This window comes from Corvus moneduloides, chromosome Z (assembly GCF_009650955.1).
Source record: "Corvus moneduloides isolate bCorMon1 chromosome Z, bCorMon1.pri, whole genome shotgun sequence".
NCBI lineage: Eukaryota > Metazoa > Chordata > Aves > Passeriformes > Corvidae > Corvus > Corvus moneduloides.
The window spans coordinates 2,867,199-2,886,160 of record NC_045511.1 but is presented as its reverse complement, the minus strand read 5'-3'; the positions used below and the strand labels follow the sequence as shown (position 1 = coordinate 2,886,160).

General features: G+C 39.2%; 1 protein-coding gene across 10 annotated transcripts in view; it reads left to right on the top strand.

The window, feature by feature from the left end:
* The window catches only part of MAST4 (microtubule associated serine/threonine kinase family member 4), a 286,627-nt gene that overhangs the window by 235,838 nt on the left and 31,827 nt on the right, over positions 1-18,962 (top strand). For all 10 annotated transcript variants that reach the window (XM_032095431.1, XM_032095430.1, XM_032095429.1 and 7 more), the window contains 5 exons: positions 477-686; positions 3,628-3,729; positions 8,251-8,383; positions 13,737-13,804; positions 16,161-16,246. In XM_032095431.1, the coding sequence (XP_031951322.1) occupies positions 477-686; positions 3,628-3,729; positions 8,251-8,383; positions 13,737-13,804; positions 16,161-16,246 (599 nt within the window). The remainder of the gene's footprint in view (positions 1-476; positions 687-3,627; positions 3,730-8,250; positions 8,384-13,736; positions 13,805-16,160; positions 16,247-18,962) is intronic.

Genomic DNA, 18,962 nt, shown 5'->3' with positions numbered 1-18,962 from the left:
CTTTTAATTAGTCAAATGAGCCTCATTCAAACTCTGCCCAGTGAAACATTTTTATGGAATAACCTTTGCGAAAGTAATGACTATATTCTGCTTTGTAGTATCTGCAGTTTTAGCAGAACAAAGCAGACCCCCATGAGTTCTCTTCTTTATTTTTATTTATTTCCCCTTTGGCTTTGACTTAAAAGCTTTTTAGTTCTGTTTAGTGATTATCACAAGATTAGTGCACAGTTAATCACCAGTGGCAGACAAGGTGGGGGAGCTGTGCAATAGCTGTTAAGGCTATTGCTTTTCTTTACTGGTAGTGTGGGGAAATGACATCTGCCACTTTGCCTTTGTGAACTTGCCTTTTGGCTTCAGTCATTTCATCCATTTCAGCTAGGTAAATTCTTAGAAATGTTCTGGAGTCAGAAATAACTTTGAGGCTGTTAGTTTCATGTAGAGCTGATTTAATGTGTTGAATGACTACTTTTCTGTAGGCCACAGCTCAGATGGAAGAGAGGCTTCAGGACATTATAACAAATCATTCTCCAGAGAACATCCTTCCTCTGGCAGATGGAGTGCTCAGTTTTACCCACCATCAGATCACAGAGCTGGCTCGAGATTGTTTGGATAAATCTCACCAGGGCCTCATCACATCACGATACTTCCTTGAATTACAGCAGAAATTGGACAAATTGCTACAGGAGGTATGAGCCATGAGACTGTGTGTTTGCCTGAAAAATTGTTTAAATTTGTTTGCCTAAGAGTTGTCTTGAATGTTGTCTCAAATTTACTCAAGTAATTGTCAAATGATATTCATAAGATGCTTTAGTCTACATAATGACCCCTACAAAAACTATAAGGCACACTAACATATTGGTCTGGAATGGACGGGTAGTAAAGATTTCAGAAACAACAGCATTATGTCCTGCAGTTCAAGTTACAGATTGTTTACAGAAGTGTGTGCGTAAGCCCCAGACAGGGCTGGCTATTCCATTTACTTTAAATAAATGAAGTAACGTATTCACTTCCCTTTTATCAACCCTACTGTGTTGAGAAAGCAGACAGCAACCTTTAGCTTTCCATTAATGAGAGATTATTTATTATTTCTTTATTTGTAACGTTCCCCTCATAGCTGAAATATTTATTAACAGAAATAATGTCTTTTCTAAATGTGTCAAAAGTTTCATAGAATAATCAGCTAAAATAATTAAGAAGAACTTGAAACTTGACAAATAAACACGCTGTTACATAAGTTGCCGTAGTTTATTAATGTATAATTTTTAAAAGAATGAATGCAGCATGTAATGTACTCATTTATTTGTGTGGTATTTGATAGTACATTATGAGTCAAAATTAAACTGATAAAGCAGCAGATCTGAAATTAATTTGAAATTTTTTCCAGCTGATTTGTTAAATTGCCATGCCTGTCTTAATTTGTATTCTCCTTTCTTTTGAATGCACAAGCAGTTTTGGTTGGGTTTTTTTTTTAATTTGTTTTTGCTATGCTGCTTTTTTGTTAATTTCTGTTCAGCAAGTAGGATGTCTGACACTACTGTTTTTTGAACGTTTTCTCTTCATACAGCAATGCAAAACTTAAGACATGAGTAAATTTACTCTGGATTGTTGAAATCCTGTTTTTTAAACATTGAAAATACTTAAGAGTTTGCTTGCTGGTCAGGAGGAAGTTTTGAACCAGTAACCTTCTTATGAAATTATGATGGTTCTACCATGCCAAAGTGCAGGCAGAATTGGCTAGTTGATAACGTCAAAATACAAGAAAACATGTCTGAGCCAGGATTCACTGAGCTGCAGTTAACACTGTTAACAATATATACCTTAAAATGGCTATACATTAAGTAGAGTTTAGACGGTGTGTTCACTGACTAACACCTCTTCCAAAACCCGCTGAAAAACTATGCCAGAAAATTATTCTTCAATCTACATGTAAAGCAATGCTTTGTTTGAAAAATCACAACACTAATTTTGTCATGTTCTATGATGCTAATTCTTTATTATGAAAAAGATTCTTGTTCTGCAAAGACATTATACCTTAAAAAATTCAGACTTAACTTTTGAGACCACTGCTTACTTCTTGTTAATAGCATGATATGGCAGCATGAAAACACTTTCTTTCCACAGCTCGATTATGGGAACTTAGTTGTATTTTGGATTCACACAATTCATTTGTTGTCAATTCCCAGCTGCAATCTTCAGTAGAAAGCTGCATTCCCTGCTGCTACTTGGCACTGTGCAGTTACTCTAACTAGGGGAAGACTCCCTTGAGGGTTGAGGCTTGGTTCAGCCAAAATTTTTATAATTTTAAGTTCAAGTGGGCCTGAATGCTTTCCTGCTTCATCACCCTTAAATGTGATGTGTATTGAATCTTTTGTTCACTTAGGCAGCTGAGTGTTTACGAAACTCTGCAAAGGTGTTTTAAATTCTGGTGGTGGTTAAAATAGGGAGGTGTTTTGTTTACAGAAGTTTTACTTGGGCTTAGTTGATAATGTTCAGAATTAAGCTTCTGTCCAGTTAAGGTTCTTCTGAAACCTGTTGCAGACTGCTAGATGATATTTGTGCCTTTTTCTTTTTTTTTTCCTTTTTTAAACTCCACAAATTAATTCCTCTCATATATTTGACGATTTTTAAAATGGTGGTGCTTACATTAAGAGCAATATGCATAGCTTCCTATTTTCATAGAGTCCTTTTTCAAAAATATAACATGCTATAGGAGAAGTACTTACTTGTCCATAGTAATAATTTTTTTAGTTTCTTACTTTAATTTTGTGGTTTTGAATAAGCAAGAGATGATGAACCAACACATTGAGAAACTTTAGTCTGTGAGTTCTACTGTTCAGAGCAAGGAAATGCTTTGATATTTGAGTGAAGGGCTATTAGTATATTTTAATCAGAAGGAGAATTACACAGTTTCTTTGCATTCACTAACATCCTTAAATCACATAATTTGTTCTTAGAGGGGAACATTAAAAAGGAATTTGAAATACAGCTCAGACCATTGTGCAGATGTTATCAAACCTTCTAGAAGTTTTTTTTCCGTATGTATTTTTCTATAGCATTTCCTCCTCTCTATTGTAATCCTTGTAGAACTCAAATTTTCATTATCTTCCCTTCTACATGTTCCTTTTTATGAGGCCTCTCTGCAAGTATAGGTTTTTTATCTGTATGTCTGTGTATAAGTTGTCATTTTACTATGACTGACCAAAAGACATCAGTATGAATTAGGGATGGATGTTGCTTGTATCTATTACTATTAGTTATGTTAGTTTTCATTTCAGCCTAACATTATTAATAAATTGAGGAACAACGTGCATGTATAGATCTGTGTTGATATGTTGTATCCTTTTGCAAAACTGGTGTTAATAGTACTGTGTAAGCTTAAGAAACAAGCAGAAAAAAAAAAAAGTAGGCACTTTTGTTATTACAGTGTTAGAATTTTAAAACTGGAATTACTTGAATCAGAAGTGTTGCTCAGATCTTTGTTATCTCTGCTGGGATCATGAAATTGATGTGCCGTTTGTATCAAGTAAATGCTTCAAACCCCAAAGGTGTCCTAAATGTCATACATACTTTCCTAAGCAGCGCATTAAATGTGATTTTGTTTGATATGACATTATTTTTATCTTTTAGGCACAAGAGCGGTCAGAGAGTGGAGAAATGGCATTTATTAAACAACTTGTTCGAAAAATCCTGATAGTTATTGCTCGTCCTGCTCGCTTACTGGAATGCCTGGTAAGGTCATGCTTACTCTGAGTAGTGCTTTTCACTTAGTGTAGTGTAGGAAATTCTCCTATTTAGTATTCAAGGCTCTTTACAATTGATTCTTGGAACATGTCAAACAGTGTGGTAGAGCTTCATTGTTAGTGGGATCCTTTCCACTTCTATTATTGAATGTAGTATACTAGCAGGACCCTCCTGCAGTTTTGTTTGGTTCCCTGCTGTTGCAGGTACTATGGTATAGAATCCTTTCCATCAGCTGAGGAAGCTGCTTTTTAAAACCACTTGGCTTTTTCTGTTGTTTTGTTGACTTTCCGTTTCTTGGGAAGACTGTTCCGGAATTGTAATTGCTTGGTGGTTTTCTCATTTCTTAACAGTTTCATAATTTTGTTGCACTCAACAGCTGCCAGAACTAGAGGTCAGCTCTGCAGTACCTGATCTGATGATAGGAGCAGCACAAGGATTAGGCTGTCCAGATACACGGGCAGTTGGCATTATACTGGGGACCAGAAGGAGCAGAAGAGTTAATTCATTTATGCATGAGCATAGCACCAATGTTGCCAGACTGGGTTAGTTTGTGCGAGCTGTGTGGGCGTGTTTCTGCTTTTCTTACCCGTGCTGTAGGAGCTGGGATGGCTCAGGTGCAGGAAGTTGCTCCTACATACAGAGCCAGTGTGCTTCAGTTGTTCAGTGGAACTAATAAACACTTGTGGAACACAGTGTACACAGGAGGTTGGTGTAGACACCCAGATACCATGCCAGAGCCAGCCTGAGTCCAAAAGGCCTGGCAGGCAGCCTGAGCTGACTTTGAGCCACTCTGCTTGCCAGTACCAAGATCAGTGTTGATGCTGCATACAGCTATTTGAGGCTGGCAGGGCTTATGTGGGAGCCAGCCTGCTGCTAGACTCAAGTTATGCCTGAAATTGTCATAACTGCATTTGCATGGTACTGAATCTGAGCTAGTAAGTCTTTCCAGTCTGATTCTGGCTCTGTGCTGTGTCCCTTCATCTGTGGCACAGTTAATCCACACCCTGGCTCATTCAGCCATGGGCATTTTGAGAGCTGCCTCCATTTTGTTTTAGAAATACCGAGTCTCAGTGTTCCCAGTTGCTTTTTGTTCGTGATTTGCAGTTCAGAAGGAATCTAAAAATAAGATATGTGCTCTGAATCAGCATGAAAGAGATGTTTAAAAAAACAATCAAAACAAAAAGGAAGGCTTTAGAGAGAAGAACACCTTAGCATGTCCTGCTTCTGCCATTAAATCCAAACTTGATTTATTCCTTCTTGCCAAGAAGCTCATTCCATGTCTAGTGTGATGTTCCCTGCTCTGTTCAGAGGGTTCATACTATCTTTCTCCACATCATCCAGTTTCTCATATCCTCATTTTTTCCCTCTCTATTTTGCATCCTTCTCTATTATCACACATCCAGAAATGCCCTTAAGCACGTCCTGTAGGCAGTCAGACCAAGACTTGTTAATGATACTTTCTTTATATCCTTCCCTTACAGGCTTGCTGCCTTTCTTCTGCCAACCCTTGCCCCCATCATCATCATTTTCTATTAACTTTCTAATTGAGGAGCTGGAGTGTGTCCAGTGAAGGGCAACAAGACTCATGGAGGGTCTAGAAAATGTGTCTGGGGGCAGCTGAGGGAGCTGGGATTGTTCAGTCTCAAGAAGAGGAGGCTCAGGGGGGACCTTATCTCTCTTACAGCTCCCTGAAAGGAAAGTGCCAGAGACAGGAGAGATTCAGATTACATATTTGAAAAATTATTCTCACTGTTAGGGTGGTCAGGCATTGGAACAGGTTGCCCAGGGAGGTGGTGGAGTTACCTGGAGGTGTTCAAGAGGTGTTTTGATCTCGTGCTGGGTGATGGTTTAGTGGTTGCAGTGGTGGTGCTGGATGGATGGTTGGACTGAATGATCTTAAAGGTCTCTTGGAACCATGATGATTCTGTGGTTCTAATTCAAGTTCTCTCCTGGTGGTCTATTTGCCCATTAGTTCATTCCCCCTAAGTGCAAAGTTTTAATGGGATCTAGTCCAAATCTCTATTCGCTTAGTTCCCACTTTCTGCCTCTGGGATTTTATCCTAGGCTGCTTGCTCTGCCTTATCCTTCAAGCAGATTGATGTGCATCCTGCACCCCTCCTTCTGCTGGGCCTGCAGGAGTGAGTGGAAGAACAGTGGTGCAAAGGCCAGGTGTGACTGTGTCTTGTAGTTGAGTTTCAAGAGCAGCAGTGGCAGGGAAAGCCAGCACAGTTTGTTTCAAGTGTTCTCACTTCAGACAAGGACCTTCAGGAGGTTTAAACTGGATTGCAACAATCCTGCATCATATATTTCTACGGATACAGTAGCTTGAACAAATTCAGGCGTACAGTCATAAAACAATACATTTTTCATGCAAGAAGGTGTTAAGCCTAGACCGTAAACATAATTGTAAACTTAAAGAAGCAGTATTGTTTTTCTGTAGTATCCCTCTGGAAGATTTTTAATATTACTGGCTGATATTTTAGAATATCTGTCTGAAATACATACTAGATCTGGAAAACTTCACCCTCTGTAAGAAAGTTCATAAAATTGTAAATCCAGCTTTGTGGTCATGAGACGTTTCAGATACCATGCAGTAAAGCTGTCAGTTATCTGATGGTAGTCTTGTCTTGGGTATTCATAGCATGTGAATTCCTATTTTAGTTTACTTGATAATCATATGAATAAAGGTTTTATGGTTTCATATGTGATAAGAGCTACTGCCAGTTATTTAAAGATATTTCTCCATTTGTACATGTAAAATGAAATGCAGAGTTGGAAGTGAAGATCAGAAAATAAATTCATTGCTTCTAGTTATTCACACCTGTATATGCATTATGTGTGTGTTGAGATAGATGTACACACACACATTCATATGATTAAAATTACCTGTTTTGAAATTGCCTTGTCTTGCTGGTAAGTGGAGGAGAAGCTGTTTATCTGCCACTGCAGCAGGTAAGGATATGATAACATTTTCATGACAAAAGTAGATAGAAATCTTGGAACACAACATCACGCTGTTGACTTCTTTAGTACCAAGAAGTAGCATGTAAGAGATAACTGCTGGCGATGGCATGTAAGATGAGGAGAGTAAGTCTGAGACAGCATGTACTGTTTAGTTATCGGTTCAGATTTTTGGGCAGGTTAGCAGCATCCTGAGACCTGGAGCTAAACTAAGACCGCTTGGACAGTTCATTGGTTTGTGGTAAGTCCTTTGCAGTAGGCTGTACATGATGCAAATTGTTTCATGACAAATGTAAAACCAAGATTGTTTCCATAAGACTGAAAATTCCAAAGATACTTTATTTCAGGCATGCTGCAGCTCCTCCTGTTAGCTGCTGCAGTTTTGATGCTTCCAAAAGGAAGCATGATACTGAATTTCTGAAGCTGCCTTCTGGGTTTCTGAAGCTGCCTTCTGGTTGGGAAGCTGCTACTCAAGTCCTGAGTAGCTTGAGGGTCTAGGACAAGACCCTTGTGACTCAACATGTAGAGTAAAACCCTATGGAGTTATGTTGGGCCGCAAAACAGTCTGGAAATTAGCTAGCTCAGCAGTCTGCTTGGCTTCTACAGGTGTTTATGACAGAGCTGACCTGCTCGAGGAAAAAGTGTATTTTGTTACATTAATGACTAATGGCTATCACTTTGTTAAGCATTGCACCTATAGCCACAAGCGCCTTGGAGAATGCAGTAACCATGGACAGATGTTTTGGTATGAATTCATGCCAGTAGAGAGAGAAATTGCATTAAAAAAACCCCCAAGCATTGTTTTAATAATCTTCCTTTGCTTCTTTCAATGTATTTCTCCTTTTATAGTCCATAAAGGTAGTAAAATAAATGTATTTCCAAGGGACTTGGGAATAGGTAGAGTTTTGAGTTTCTATTCTTTCTGTTCCTTTTTGTTCTTTGTTGAGGCTTGCCTTTTTGGTACATTATAAATGATAGTTGCAGTATAGTTAGTTCCCACAGGAGAATATTTCATTTCTGGATTTGAAACAATTGGATCAATGAAACTCAAATTTTTTAAATCAAGTTTCAGTTTTATCGTCATTCTAAAGTTAGTGATTTATTTAATTGTATTTTCCATAAAACAGTGCATATATATTGATTACAAATACTTCAGAAGTAAAGATTGTAGTGCAATATATTTATATAGTTGTAGTGGATTTTTATAACCAAGCACATGCAGGGAGATATCTTCTCTATTTGAAATCTTATTTTTGCTGGGTATAGGTCATTTCACTCAGTATTATGTGAAGTTTTGAGGGCAAAGAACATACTATTCATATAAAGTGGTGCTCTGAAATAATGGCATGCAATTCCATTGTTTGCATCATGTTACACTGTATAAGAATTGGAATAGATTAATAGACTATTAGTAATAGAATAAAGAGGTACTGTTTTTAGTAGGAAAATGCCATATATGTGGAGTTAGAAGGAGCAAAGTAAGACTTTATGTTAGACCCTAGGAACCAGTTTCAACAGAGAAAATGATGGTGGTTATTTTTCCTCTAGGAATTTGATCCCGAAGAGTTTTACTATCTTTTGGAAGCAGCTGAAGGCCATGCTAAAGAGGGGCAGGGCATTAAAACAGACATCCCTCGATACATTATTAGCCAGCTGGGCTTAAATAAGGATCCTCTGGAAGGTAAGTGAATCTCCTGGTATAGCTATAGGTTCTTTCTTCTCAATGTGTTTTATCATCCTTATAATCTGTGTGTACCTGAAAAGGGTCAAGATGAAGATGGTAGCAGAGCAAGTGTTCACTGACTCTTACAGTACTCTCACAACTTCAAACACATTAAAAGGGCCATCTCTTGTGAATAGGATTTTTTTTGTTGCAAATATCATTCACAAATACACTGTATCCATGATACCACTCATCATCTTTCATCCTGACAATGCAACTTCCTCATTTCAGCTCTAAATGAAATTTCCTGGGATAATTTGATGGTAACGGTTATCTAAGCACAGTTACAAAGGCAACTTCATTGAGCTTTTGTTTGCCTTTCAGTGCCCCCAGGTTCCTGCATCTTGGAGTCTTTGAGAAGACTGTCTTCCAGCCCATTAATTTTTCTGTGTAATTTCAGTCCATGTTTAGAACTTCTGTAGGGAGAACTTAGGTTGTAGGGGAGGTATTGTCACTGCAGAAGTCGTCTTTACTGTGAGAGTGCGAGGCACTGGAACATGTTGCCCAAAGAAGTGATGGGTGCCTCCTTGGAAGTGTTTAAGACCAGATAGAATGGGGCTCTGAGCAACCTGGTCTAGTGGGAGGTGGCGAGGTAGCCCACCTAGGTGGTCAAGGGAAGCCAGTTGATGTCATCTTTTTGGATTTCAGTAAAGCTTTCAATACTGTCTCTCACAACATCATTCTGGACAAAATGTCCAGCCCACAGCTGGATAAACACATCACATGATGGGTGAGCAACTGGCTCATGGGTCAGGCACAAAGGGTTACAGTGAATGGGGTGACATCAGACTGGGGACCTGTCACTGGAGGGGTTCCCCAGGGCTCCATCCTTGGCCCTGTGCTCTTCAACATCTTCATAGGTGACTTGGGTGCAGAACTTAAAGGGATATGAAACAAGTTTGCAGATACACAAAACTGTGAGGAGCTGTTGACTCCCTCCAGGCCGGGAGGCCCTGCAGGGAGACCTTGACAAATGAGAGGACTGGGCAATCACCAACCATGTGAAGTTCAACACGGGAAAGTGCTGGGTTCTGTGCCTGGGATGGAGCAACCCTGGATGTACAGACAGACTGGGGAATGAGAGGCTGGAGAGCAGTGCCATGGAAAGGGACCTGGAGGTCCTGGTGGATGGCAAGTTGAATGCAAGCCAGCAGTGCCCTGGCAGGCAGGAGGGCCTGGGGGGCATCAGGCACAGCATCGCCAGCCGGGCAAGGGAGGGGATTGTCCTGCTCTGCTCTGCACTGGGGCAGCCTCACCTCCAGTGCTGGGGGCAGCTTTGGGTGCCACAGGATAAGAAAGACATTAAACTCTTAGACAGCATCCAAAGGAGGGTAACAAAGATGGTGAAGCTCCTTGAGGGGAAGCCGTATGAGGAGTGGCTGAGGTCACTTGGTCTGTTCAGCCTGGAGAAGAGGAGACTGAGGGGAGACCTCACTGCAGTCTGCAACTTCCTCACAAGGGGAAGCAGAGAGAGGGGCAGACACCGCTCTCTTCTCTGTGGTGACCAGTGACAGGATCTGAAGGAGTTGGACTTTATGATCCTTTTGGGTCTGTTCCAACTCAGTGTATTCTGTCATTCTGTGTCCCAGCCCATGGTAGAAGGTTTTAGAACAAGATGATCTTCAATGTCCTTTCTAGCCCAAGGCATTCTATGGTTCTTTTAAGGACATCTTGAAAAAACTAAAATTTCTTCTCTGTCCTAGCCAGATCATCATCTTTGCTGCCCTGAGACCAGGTTCTATCACTGGTGACAAATAGAAATTGGTTCATTGTGTTCAGTGCTAGTTCTGCTATTTGGAAGAAATCGGCAGAAGTGCCGTCATGGAAAAATGAGTCTAGCTGATGCCAATTAGTTTGTCTACTGTGTTACTAACCAGGACTAGGAGAGGGCTTGATAACACAAAATAATAGGAAAAAACTATGATAAACCTTTTTTTTTCATTATGAAAGATCACATGTTGTTAAATCAAAGAAGTAGTATATTGTGTGTTAAAACCTTTTTGCTGAACTAAAGCAGTTTGTGAAGTTCAGCGCTGCCAGTTGTGTCAGCTGTTTGGTTAGTTCAAATTCAGTTAGATTGAGTATTGTTACAGATGACATTAATGTTAACAGATCTAAAGAAAGTCAAGCCTATTATTTCCACTTCCTATCCTTCCTATCTTCACAGGACTTCCTCATCCAAATTTAGTATTCTTTTCTGTCAGAGATACAGATTAACAGCTTTGATGCTTTTTCTTTGTATTTGGAGTGCAGCAAGGAAGCCAGACAAATTGGGAAAATATACATAAGTATTTTTTTCTCTTTGGTTTTGGAAAAGATCAAGAAGTATTGAAATTCTCTGCAAGATAAAGCATTGTCTTCTGGATTTGGTGAGCTGTTGGTCTGTCCTAAACTGACAATGCATCAATTCTTCACTGAACAAGTATGCAAGATTTAATTTGGAGTGTGGGTTGAGGGTTTTGTATCATTGACCCTGGTTCTTCCAGTTGAACCTTATCTTTCTCTGACTCTTCCTGGCCACTTGGATAAAAGTGTTCTTCAGCAGGAGTCAAAAATCTGTCACTACCTAAGTTTAGTAACATCTTTGAATTTTTTTGGAACAGTTTATTGTGAGAGAGGTCTAGAAACAAATGCCTATAGACAAATAAGGAATACTGTTTTCTTTAACTAAATATTTGTTTTATGGGAGTGTACATCATCTAGGATGCATCTTATTGTATTTCATAAGCTGAAAATTAATATAACAAACTTCGAAGCATTCAAAGGATAATTGAAATGTTGGGGTTTGGGTTTTTTTTCTGAAGGAGAAAATGGACACGTGGTTTGTCAGTAAATACTGAGGGGTGTATGATATATGGATTACTGATTCTTGGTTCAGTTGGAGATTTGAGCAATTGATTATTTAGTGTTTTGTTCTACAGATTAATGTGTATGTGTATTTGTAATAGGTAATTTAGGCCATCTGATTTGTGTTAATGCTTTCCTCCCATGCTCCAAGAAAAATAATATTTATAAGCAGTATAAATCACTGTGCAATGACTTCTTAAGTGGTCTGGTTTTGATGTTAATTGGTGTCTGTGTATACAGGGACTCTTCTTGAGCAAAAATAAAAGAAGGGCACTTTGGGTTTATGCCCTGGAATTAATGGTTTACAGAGAGAGCTGTTGGGAGCACTGTATTCATTACTATATAAATACTATGGGAGGATCATCCTGAAGAAGTTTAAAGCCCTTTTATGTAAAACCAGAAAATTTTCAAAATGCAGAACCAAGTTCTTCAAAACAAACGAAGTGCACCTCAGTAGCACTACTCATCCCATAACACAGAATTGTACTTTCAACCAAGATGTTAATTTATGTCTTCAGTGTTCATAAATGTTCATGCAAAGGATTTTATTTCATCTGCAGAGAAAAGCAACCTACTTTAGACCTTTCTCTACTTACCTCCTTTGTTTGGTGCCTAACTGTAGTGTCCTTTCTTTGAGTGAAATGACTCTTGCATTATTTGGAGATAACGCTAGATAAGTTTATACTGTACTGAAAGCAATACCACAACAAATTCATCACTTAGCAGAGACTGGTGGCTGCATTTCTGAAGAGTTCCCTGGGGAGAAATTTTTCCCCATGTTTTTTAAATTACCATCTTTACCTTTTTGAGTCATGAGTCTTCAGAAATGGTTTAAATCAATGAGAGAAAAAGGACAGATGTTTAATGGTATTTAGATGAGTTTGAAAAATCTCTTCAGGCATTGCAAAATGGTTCCATAGCTCCCTGTTTTGAAAGCTGACTTTTGGTTCCATTCCATTAGTACCTACTGCTTGCAAATAATATGGATTTCTCAGATAATGGTTATTTTGCAAAAGTTTTGTTCCAGAAAGGATTGTTTTAATTTGCTATTTATGAAAGTAATTTCAGTTGAGAAGGCTGTCAAAGTATATTACTCCAGCTAGCTTGGTTCTTGCCCATAGAGTAAAGGTTTCATCAACACTTCTATTCTAAAACCCCCATGTTCCAAAACTGTGACTTTTGCCTGGAAAATCCACTTCAGGTTCAGCCTATATGATTTTCTTTTCTTTAAGATTTTGTTTGTTCTCAGTGGGGGTATTTTTCAGTGTTTATTGACTCCATTTTTGGAATGCTTTTAGCTTCTTTAACGCTTGAAAGATCTCTTTGGCTTTTGAAGTGACATATTTTATATTCTGATTTCTTCTGTTTCTTACACTTAACACATATTTTGTTTTGCATAGTGGTTACAGATGAGAATGACTCCTTAAATCTTTATCTGTTCCAACAGAAAATTAATCTCTGTGGTTAATTTGCCTTTAAAAATTGCAGTAAGTATTGTGCAGCATTTCAGTTGTAATAATCACTTATTTTTATATATAGAAGAATCCAGTTTAGATATTCTCTGTGAATATTCAGTTATATTTTGTAGTCATAAATTCAGTTAACAGTCCTGAGATAAAAATGCATCTTGCAAATTTTAGGTGGTCTTATTTCTGATTCCCAGCACATAATTGTGATAAGATTTGCATCTTTGGCTATGTAGAATATATCACTAAATTTGTATATGATTGCTGGAGTCTTTTAGCTACTGGCTGTCCTGTTTAGCTTTTTTTACCCAGAAGAATTCTTGGTTACTACGCCTGCTGAAGAACAGGCTGGGCTTAGGAGCTCTGCAGCATAGGTTGACCCTGGCAGGAACAATATGATCAAGCTGTAGTCTCCCAAAATCTTACTTTCCCAGAGAAGTCACCTGTATTAGTGACTCTGTAAATTATTAGCTTCTACAAAAATGACTTTTAGCTTATTCTGCTAGGCTTATCAGCATTTCTGTGTAGAAGGAGCAAACTATTTGGAGTCCATCTTAGGTCTAAACTAGAAACTTCTGCTGTAACTGTGAAGGAGCCCAAGAAGGATGGGGCCTACTGTTAACTCCTCGGGGGCTGAGATCCTCAGGAGTTTTAGCAGATTAGTGCTGTCTTTCCCCTAGTGCTCAGTTTGCACACAGCTCTTGGAATTCCCAGGTCTCAGCAGTGAAAACAGTATTGCTCTTCATTGCTTCATGGCTAATCTTCATTGCTTCAGTGGAAGATTATTACATAGGCACTGAATAGCAAATCTTCATTTTCTGGGTGGATTTTTTCCTATATGCTTGGAGATGCCCTGAAGGTTGCTTGTCAAGTGCTACAGGTAGGACACCATTTTCTATTAAGTATTCCATTAAGGTGTCACTTCTCATGTTTTCTGTGCTTCATTTAGTTTTGTATGTTCCATAGTTTAAAATGAAGTTCTTAATTCTTCTTTTCAGAAATAGCTCAGCTAGCTAATTGTGACAGTGGGACAGCAGAAACTCTGGAAACGGATGAATCAATAAGTGTAAGTTTTCCTGTTACGTTCCTGCTTTTGCTGAATGTGAGCAAGGAAATTCTGGTGTGTTCCCCCAACCCTACCTGTTCTGTTTTCTCCTGGTATGTGTAAACAGATGGAATAAACATTGGTTAATACTAACAACACTAACTCTGTGAAGCTCTGCAGGCAGAATTCTTTCAAAATGTATAACCAAGCTTTCCACCTATTTTCCTAGACATTTCAGTGTCTTCATCTTCCACAAAGTTGGTGTATACCATGTGGCTATAACTTTACCACAAAATCCACCACTACCATCCTTTTTTCTATTCAATCAATGTATTTCTTTTTCTTTTAGAAGTATTGATAAACTGTTTAATAAAACAGAGTATTTTAAAGAGATTTTAAAACAGTCCATTCACAGAGGCAGCTCATGATCAAATTTTGAATTCTGTTCAGATTCTGAACAGATCCAGTGAAGAGACAAGGAAGAAATGAGTAAGTTAGCAAATAGCCTGGAGTCAGAAAGTTAGCTTACAGTTTGAAAGGTTGTGCATCATTCTTCTGAATCTGTTTGAAAATATGTGCCTACAGCAATGGGTATCTTACAGTAATATTTTGTGAGATGTTTGCACAGGATGGAAAAAGAAAAGCAAGTTGGACACGTTGATTGGGCTGAATATTGTGGGCTTAAATGCTCCTATTTTAAGGTCTTGTTTTTAAAAGTTGGTTCTTACAGCTTGGATTTCAGTCAGCAGGGCAGATGGAGTTCTAACAATTTGGCCTTGATTTTCAATGCAAGTGGATGGCGAAACGAGCAGTTTTAGGGGATGTCTAGATAATTCAGTGGTACTTCACAAGTATTTACAAATGTTAGCAGGCATGGATTATCTGTTACACTAGTTCTGATACATAACAGAAAAGACATCATTCTCTGGTACGTGTTGTGTTATATTGGGATATTTTCTAACATTTAGCGAAGTGCCACTTACAAAGGATTCTGTAATTGACAGAAAAGGTGTTTCTTATTCTTCTGCTTTCATTCTCTGCATTTAAGGTACTGTATTAGACCTGAGTAGCATTTAGTGGAAGGATACTGACAAATTGGAGAAAAGACAGAATAATTAGAAGAAAGTGCTGAAGTACTTCACTGAACCTAAGGTGCAAAGTGGCTTAGCATTAGCTAAGCAATTGAAACTGTAAAGTTATTTGTGTTGTGCAAATGCTGAAGAAGTACAGAAAGGATAATGTAGTGTAATAAAGGAATTTAAATAGGGGAGATGATGAAATCAGTAAATAAAAATATGGAGGGAATATTTGGAAACATCTCAAAATGTAGCTGTGGAAAAAACACACATGGGAAGTGACAGGAAGCATAACTTTCAAGTACAGGACTGCTCACAGTCATCATAAATGGCAGTTAGGAAGAATCCTGTACTGGCAGACAAGTGGCCTGAACAATTTAGTAAGTCCTCTCTGTCAGCTCCTGTGTAGTTCATTATATTAACATTTTCACTGGTCTTGCACTGAATTTTCTTCAGCAAGCATTTATTGAAAATATTTCAACCAGGTCTACTTTCAAATTTTAACTATTTCCAAACTGCCTGGATAGGGGTCATGGAATTTCTTAGAGATTCAGAAGACATTTGAAAAAGATCTTGTGGGTTTAGAAGTCTGAATTTGGAGTCCTGTGCCTTCATTTTTTCTCCCTGTACCCCAATTCTAACTCACACATCTTTAAAATTAACTAAAAATTCAAACTAGAAAAAAGATTTTGCCATACTCAAGGCAACTTGGTTTTCAAAAAGTTCTGACAAAGAAGTCGATAAAAGTGACCACTCCAGAGGTAGAATGAATGCATTTTTATTTTCCATCTTTTTCTCTTTCATTTTGTCTCTTTTCATTGTCCTCCCTGTTATATCACACTCTACCCTAACATTAATTTGAAGTGTGCCAAAGTTTATTTGAGTGAAGAAGGGCTCGTCAATAGTTTGTTACTACCAGGCTGTAATACGAAAGTCAGATTTAGTAAAATGGGAAGGCAGTGTCCAGCGAGTGCCATGTGGAATTCACAGAAGTCCGTGACTCCAGATAAGAATTGCCAGTAACTACTTTACCAGAAGCTTTCGTGGCTGTAACCTGTGTGTGGAGAGAAGCGACAGTTTGCTGTGGTGCAGCAGATACCAGTTAGATGAAAAAGCAGCTTTGTTTCAGGAGCCCCTTGGTCCCTCTCTGTGCTGACTGTCTGGCTGTCCAGAGCTTTCACCTGGTTCATCAGTGTGACAGCCTGGTGATAGTTGGGTTTTTGTTTCGTTTTTTTTTTTCCCCCTAATTCTGAAAAAAAGTATTGTATTCACTTTGTTCATTTTCATCTCTTACTTTGAAGAGCTCTAATACCTCACTGAAGCTGCAGAGGAAACCTCGGGAAAGTGATTTTGAAACAATTAAGCTGATTAGTAATGGAGCTTATGGGTGAGTAATCCTTGACTGTGACAGCTCTTTCGCATTTTACTTTTGCTTAATTTCCCATTATTTCTTATTTCAGGGGTCTTAATGTGAGGGAGTAGTTTGCACCCTGCTTTTTTCATTTTGCATTTTTTTTTCGTTACTAATATTGTAAGTTCACAAGGTTTTGGAAAGTTTGCTAGGTGATAATGAATTAGTCTGTGCTGCAGTATATTAAAATACTGAATATTACATCAGGAGTTTTTTAGAAGCAGATAGCATGCCAGAGATGAAATCTGAATAAATCAGAGGGCAGATTTAAGCTCACCTTTATAATACTGCAAAAAGCCTGTGTTTATGCAGATGTGAGAGAGAATTATATGTCGTCTATAGGGAGACAGATTGATAAAAATGAGTGCTTACTTGACCTAAAAATATTGTTGCAATAGGAACAAATTCCCTGAAGTAGGGCAGCAGTGCTTTGTTACTTTGTGGATGCTGTTCTGATTCTCAGATTTTAACCAATTAGCTTTTAAGGAATTGCTATTTCTCACTTTGTTTCTGGGTAATTGGAGAGTGCACAACGTACTGCCTAGTGATATATAAGTCATCTGAAGATATCCTAGAAGACCAAGAAGAAAATTTTGGTAACCTGAGCCTCTAAACGAACACAAAATATTTTCTGAAAGTACTGTGCAGTGATGGTGTCTGTCTTCAGTCCCCTCTTCTGATCCTGTACTGTCAGACCCTTGTTTGGCTCCTCCTCTGCACTGAAATGTATCAAGACATGAAGTGTTGGTCTGTGTAACTTGCAGGAGCAGGAGTGATGTAAAATGGCTCAAAAAAGAGAGGTTTCCATCTTGAGGTGAGGAGCCCACTGCTGAATGAGCCAATGTCACAGCCTGGCAGAGGAGGAGGGCTGTGCTTCTTTCCAGCATAGACCCCATTAGACTGACTCTGCTTGAGGTGGGAAGTGGCAGTGAGCTGACAGGACTGAGCACTCAGTGAGGGGATCTTGGACATAGGACAAAAAGCACCTGCAGTCTACCCACTGGAGTTTTGTATGCCTGCTGGATGGCTTGAGGCTGGTGGGCTCTCTCTGATGAAATTTAGTTAAAGGTAGCTGTGAGTTCTGGAACAGGGGGCATTTAGTACTGCCTAAGACTGTTGGCCGTGGTAGCTTGTGTGGAGGCTACTTGTGTCCAGACATTTTTTCATCACTCAGTAAAATCCTAATCGAAATAGTATAATTTGCATTAAAGTTACATAAATATTCAAATACAATTTCTGACTAGTCAATCTCTGTTAAATTAATTTTCTCAGAATTTCTTCATAGACAAACTTGCTGCTTGCCATATCTCACCTTCTCCCAATTACCCCAGTACCTCAAAAGCCTGCCTGCCTCTCAGCAGTTAGCAGTAGATGCTGCTCCCCTCCCTAGCTGCACCCCCTTCTCCTCTCCCTGGCATATGTTAAGTCCCCTCCATTCCTCCTTTCACCTCTTTTTCTTACTGGAGGAGGATAAAAGGAACTGTGTGGGGTAGGCCTCTGTTGGAGAAAGGGGTGTCAGGAGTCACTGAACCTTTCCCACTTCCAAGGAATTTTCAGATGCTGAGGGATGAGGAGAGGAAGGAGCAGCAGCACGGCACGCTGCGGTCAGCAGAGTGAGGCCTGGCACCTGAAGTCAGAGGTTCAGTAGACCTACCTGTGCCTCTTGCTCCATAGGTGTTACAGCCAGAAGGAGCCTCAGAGAGCCATTAAGAAATGCAGACTGGAGACAACTGTCCACCTGAAACCAGAGTTAAATAGGGATCTACAAAGCTGGAAAAGAACGGATGACAAGCCATGCCCTTCTATAGCACACACTATTGTTTTTTTCCTCATGTTTGTGTCATGGAAAATCAAGACTTACTTAATATCTCTTCAATGCCAATAATACAAAAAAATTGGCAATGTAATGCTGTAAAAATTGGATGAGACCCTTATAAATATATGAAGAAAAGAAGAGGTGCTAGAGAGTAACCAGCTTGGAGTATATCCATATTCTTCATGAATCATTATTTTCTTTAGCAAGTGTATGAAAAGCTCATCACTTTAGTAGAGTGATATTACTTCCATCTTTAAGGAAGAAATAACAAAGTAGATTTTGATGGTTTGGGTTTTTCTTTTAAATGGTTACTTTTTAGAAGAAAAATTGGAAGTGAGAAAACAAAACGGCCTGTAGTGGGTTGACTCTAGCTCCATTCCCAGCACTCACCAACGCTACTCTATGGCTCCCCACCACAGCTGGATGGAGGAGAGAAAATACAATGAAGGCTTCATGAGTTGAGATAAGGACTGGGAGAGATCAGTCATTGAATACCATCACGGGCAAAACAGACTTTAATTGAGGATATTAATTGAATGTATTGCTAACAAAATTGGAGCAGGATAATGAGAAGTAAAATGAGACCTTAAAAAAACCCCTTCCTCCACCACTCCATTCTTCCCAGCTCTGCCTCCTCCTCCCAGGGTGCAGGGAGACAGGGAATGGGGATTGTGATCAGTTCGTCACACCTGGTTCCTGCTGCTGCTCAGGGGGAGGAGTCTTTCTTCTGCCTCAGTGTGGGGTCCTTCCCACGGGAGACGGTTCTCCATGAACTCCTCCAAAGTGAGTCCATCCCATGAGCAACAGACCTCCCCAGAGTGCTGCAACCATAGGTCACTCTTCCACGGTGTGCAGTTCTTCACGCACAGCCCATTC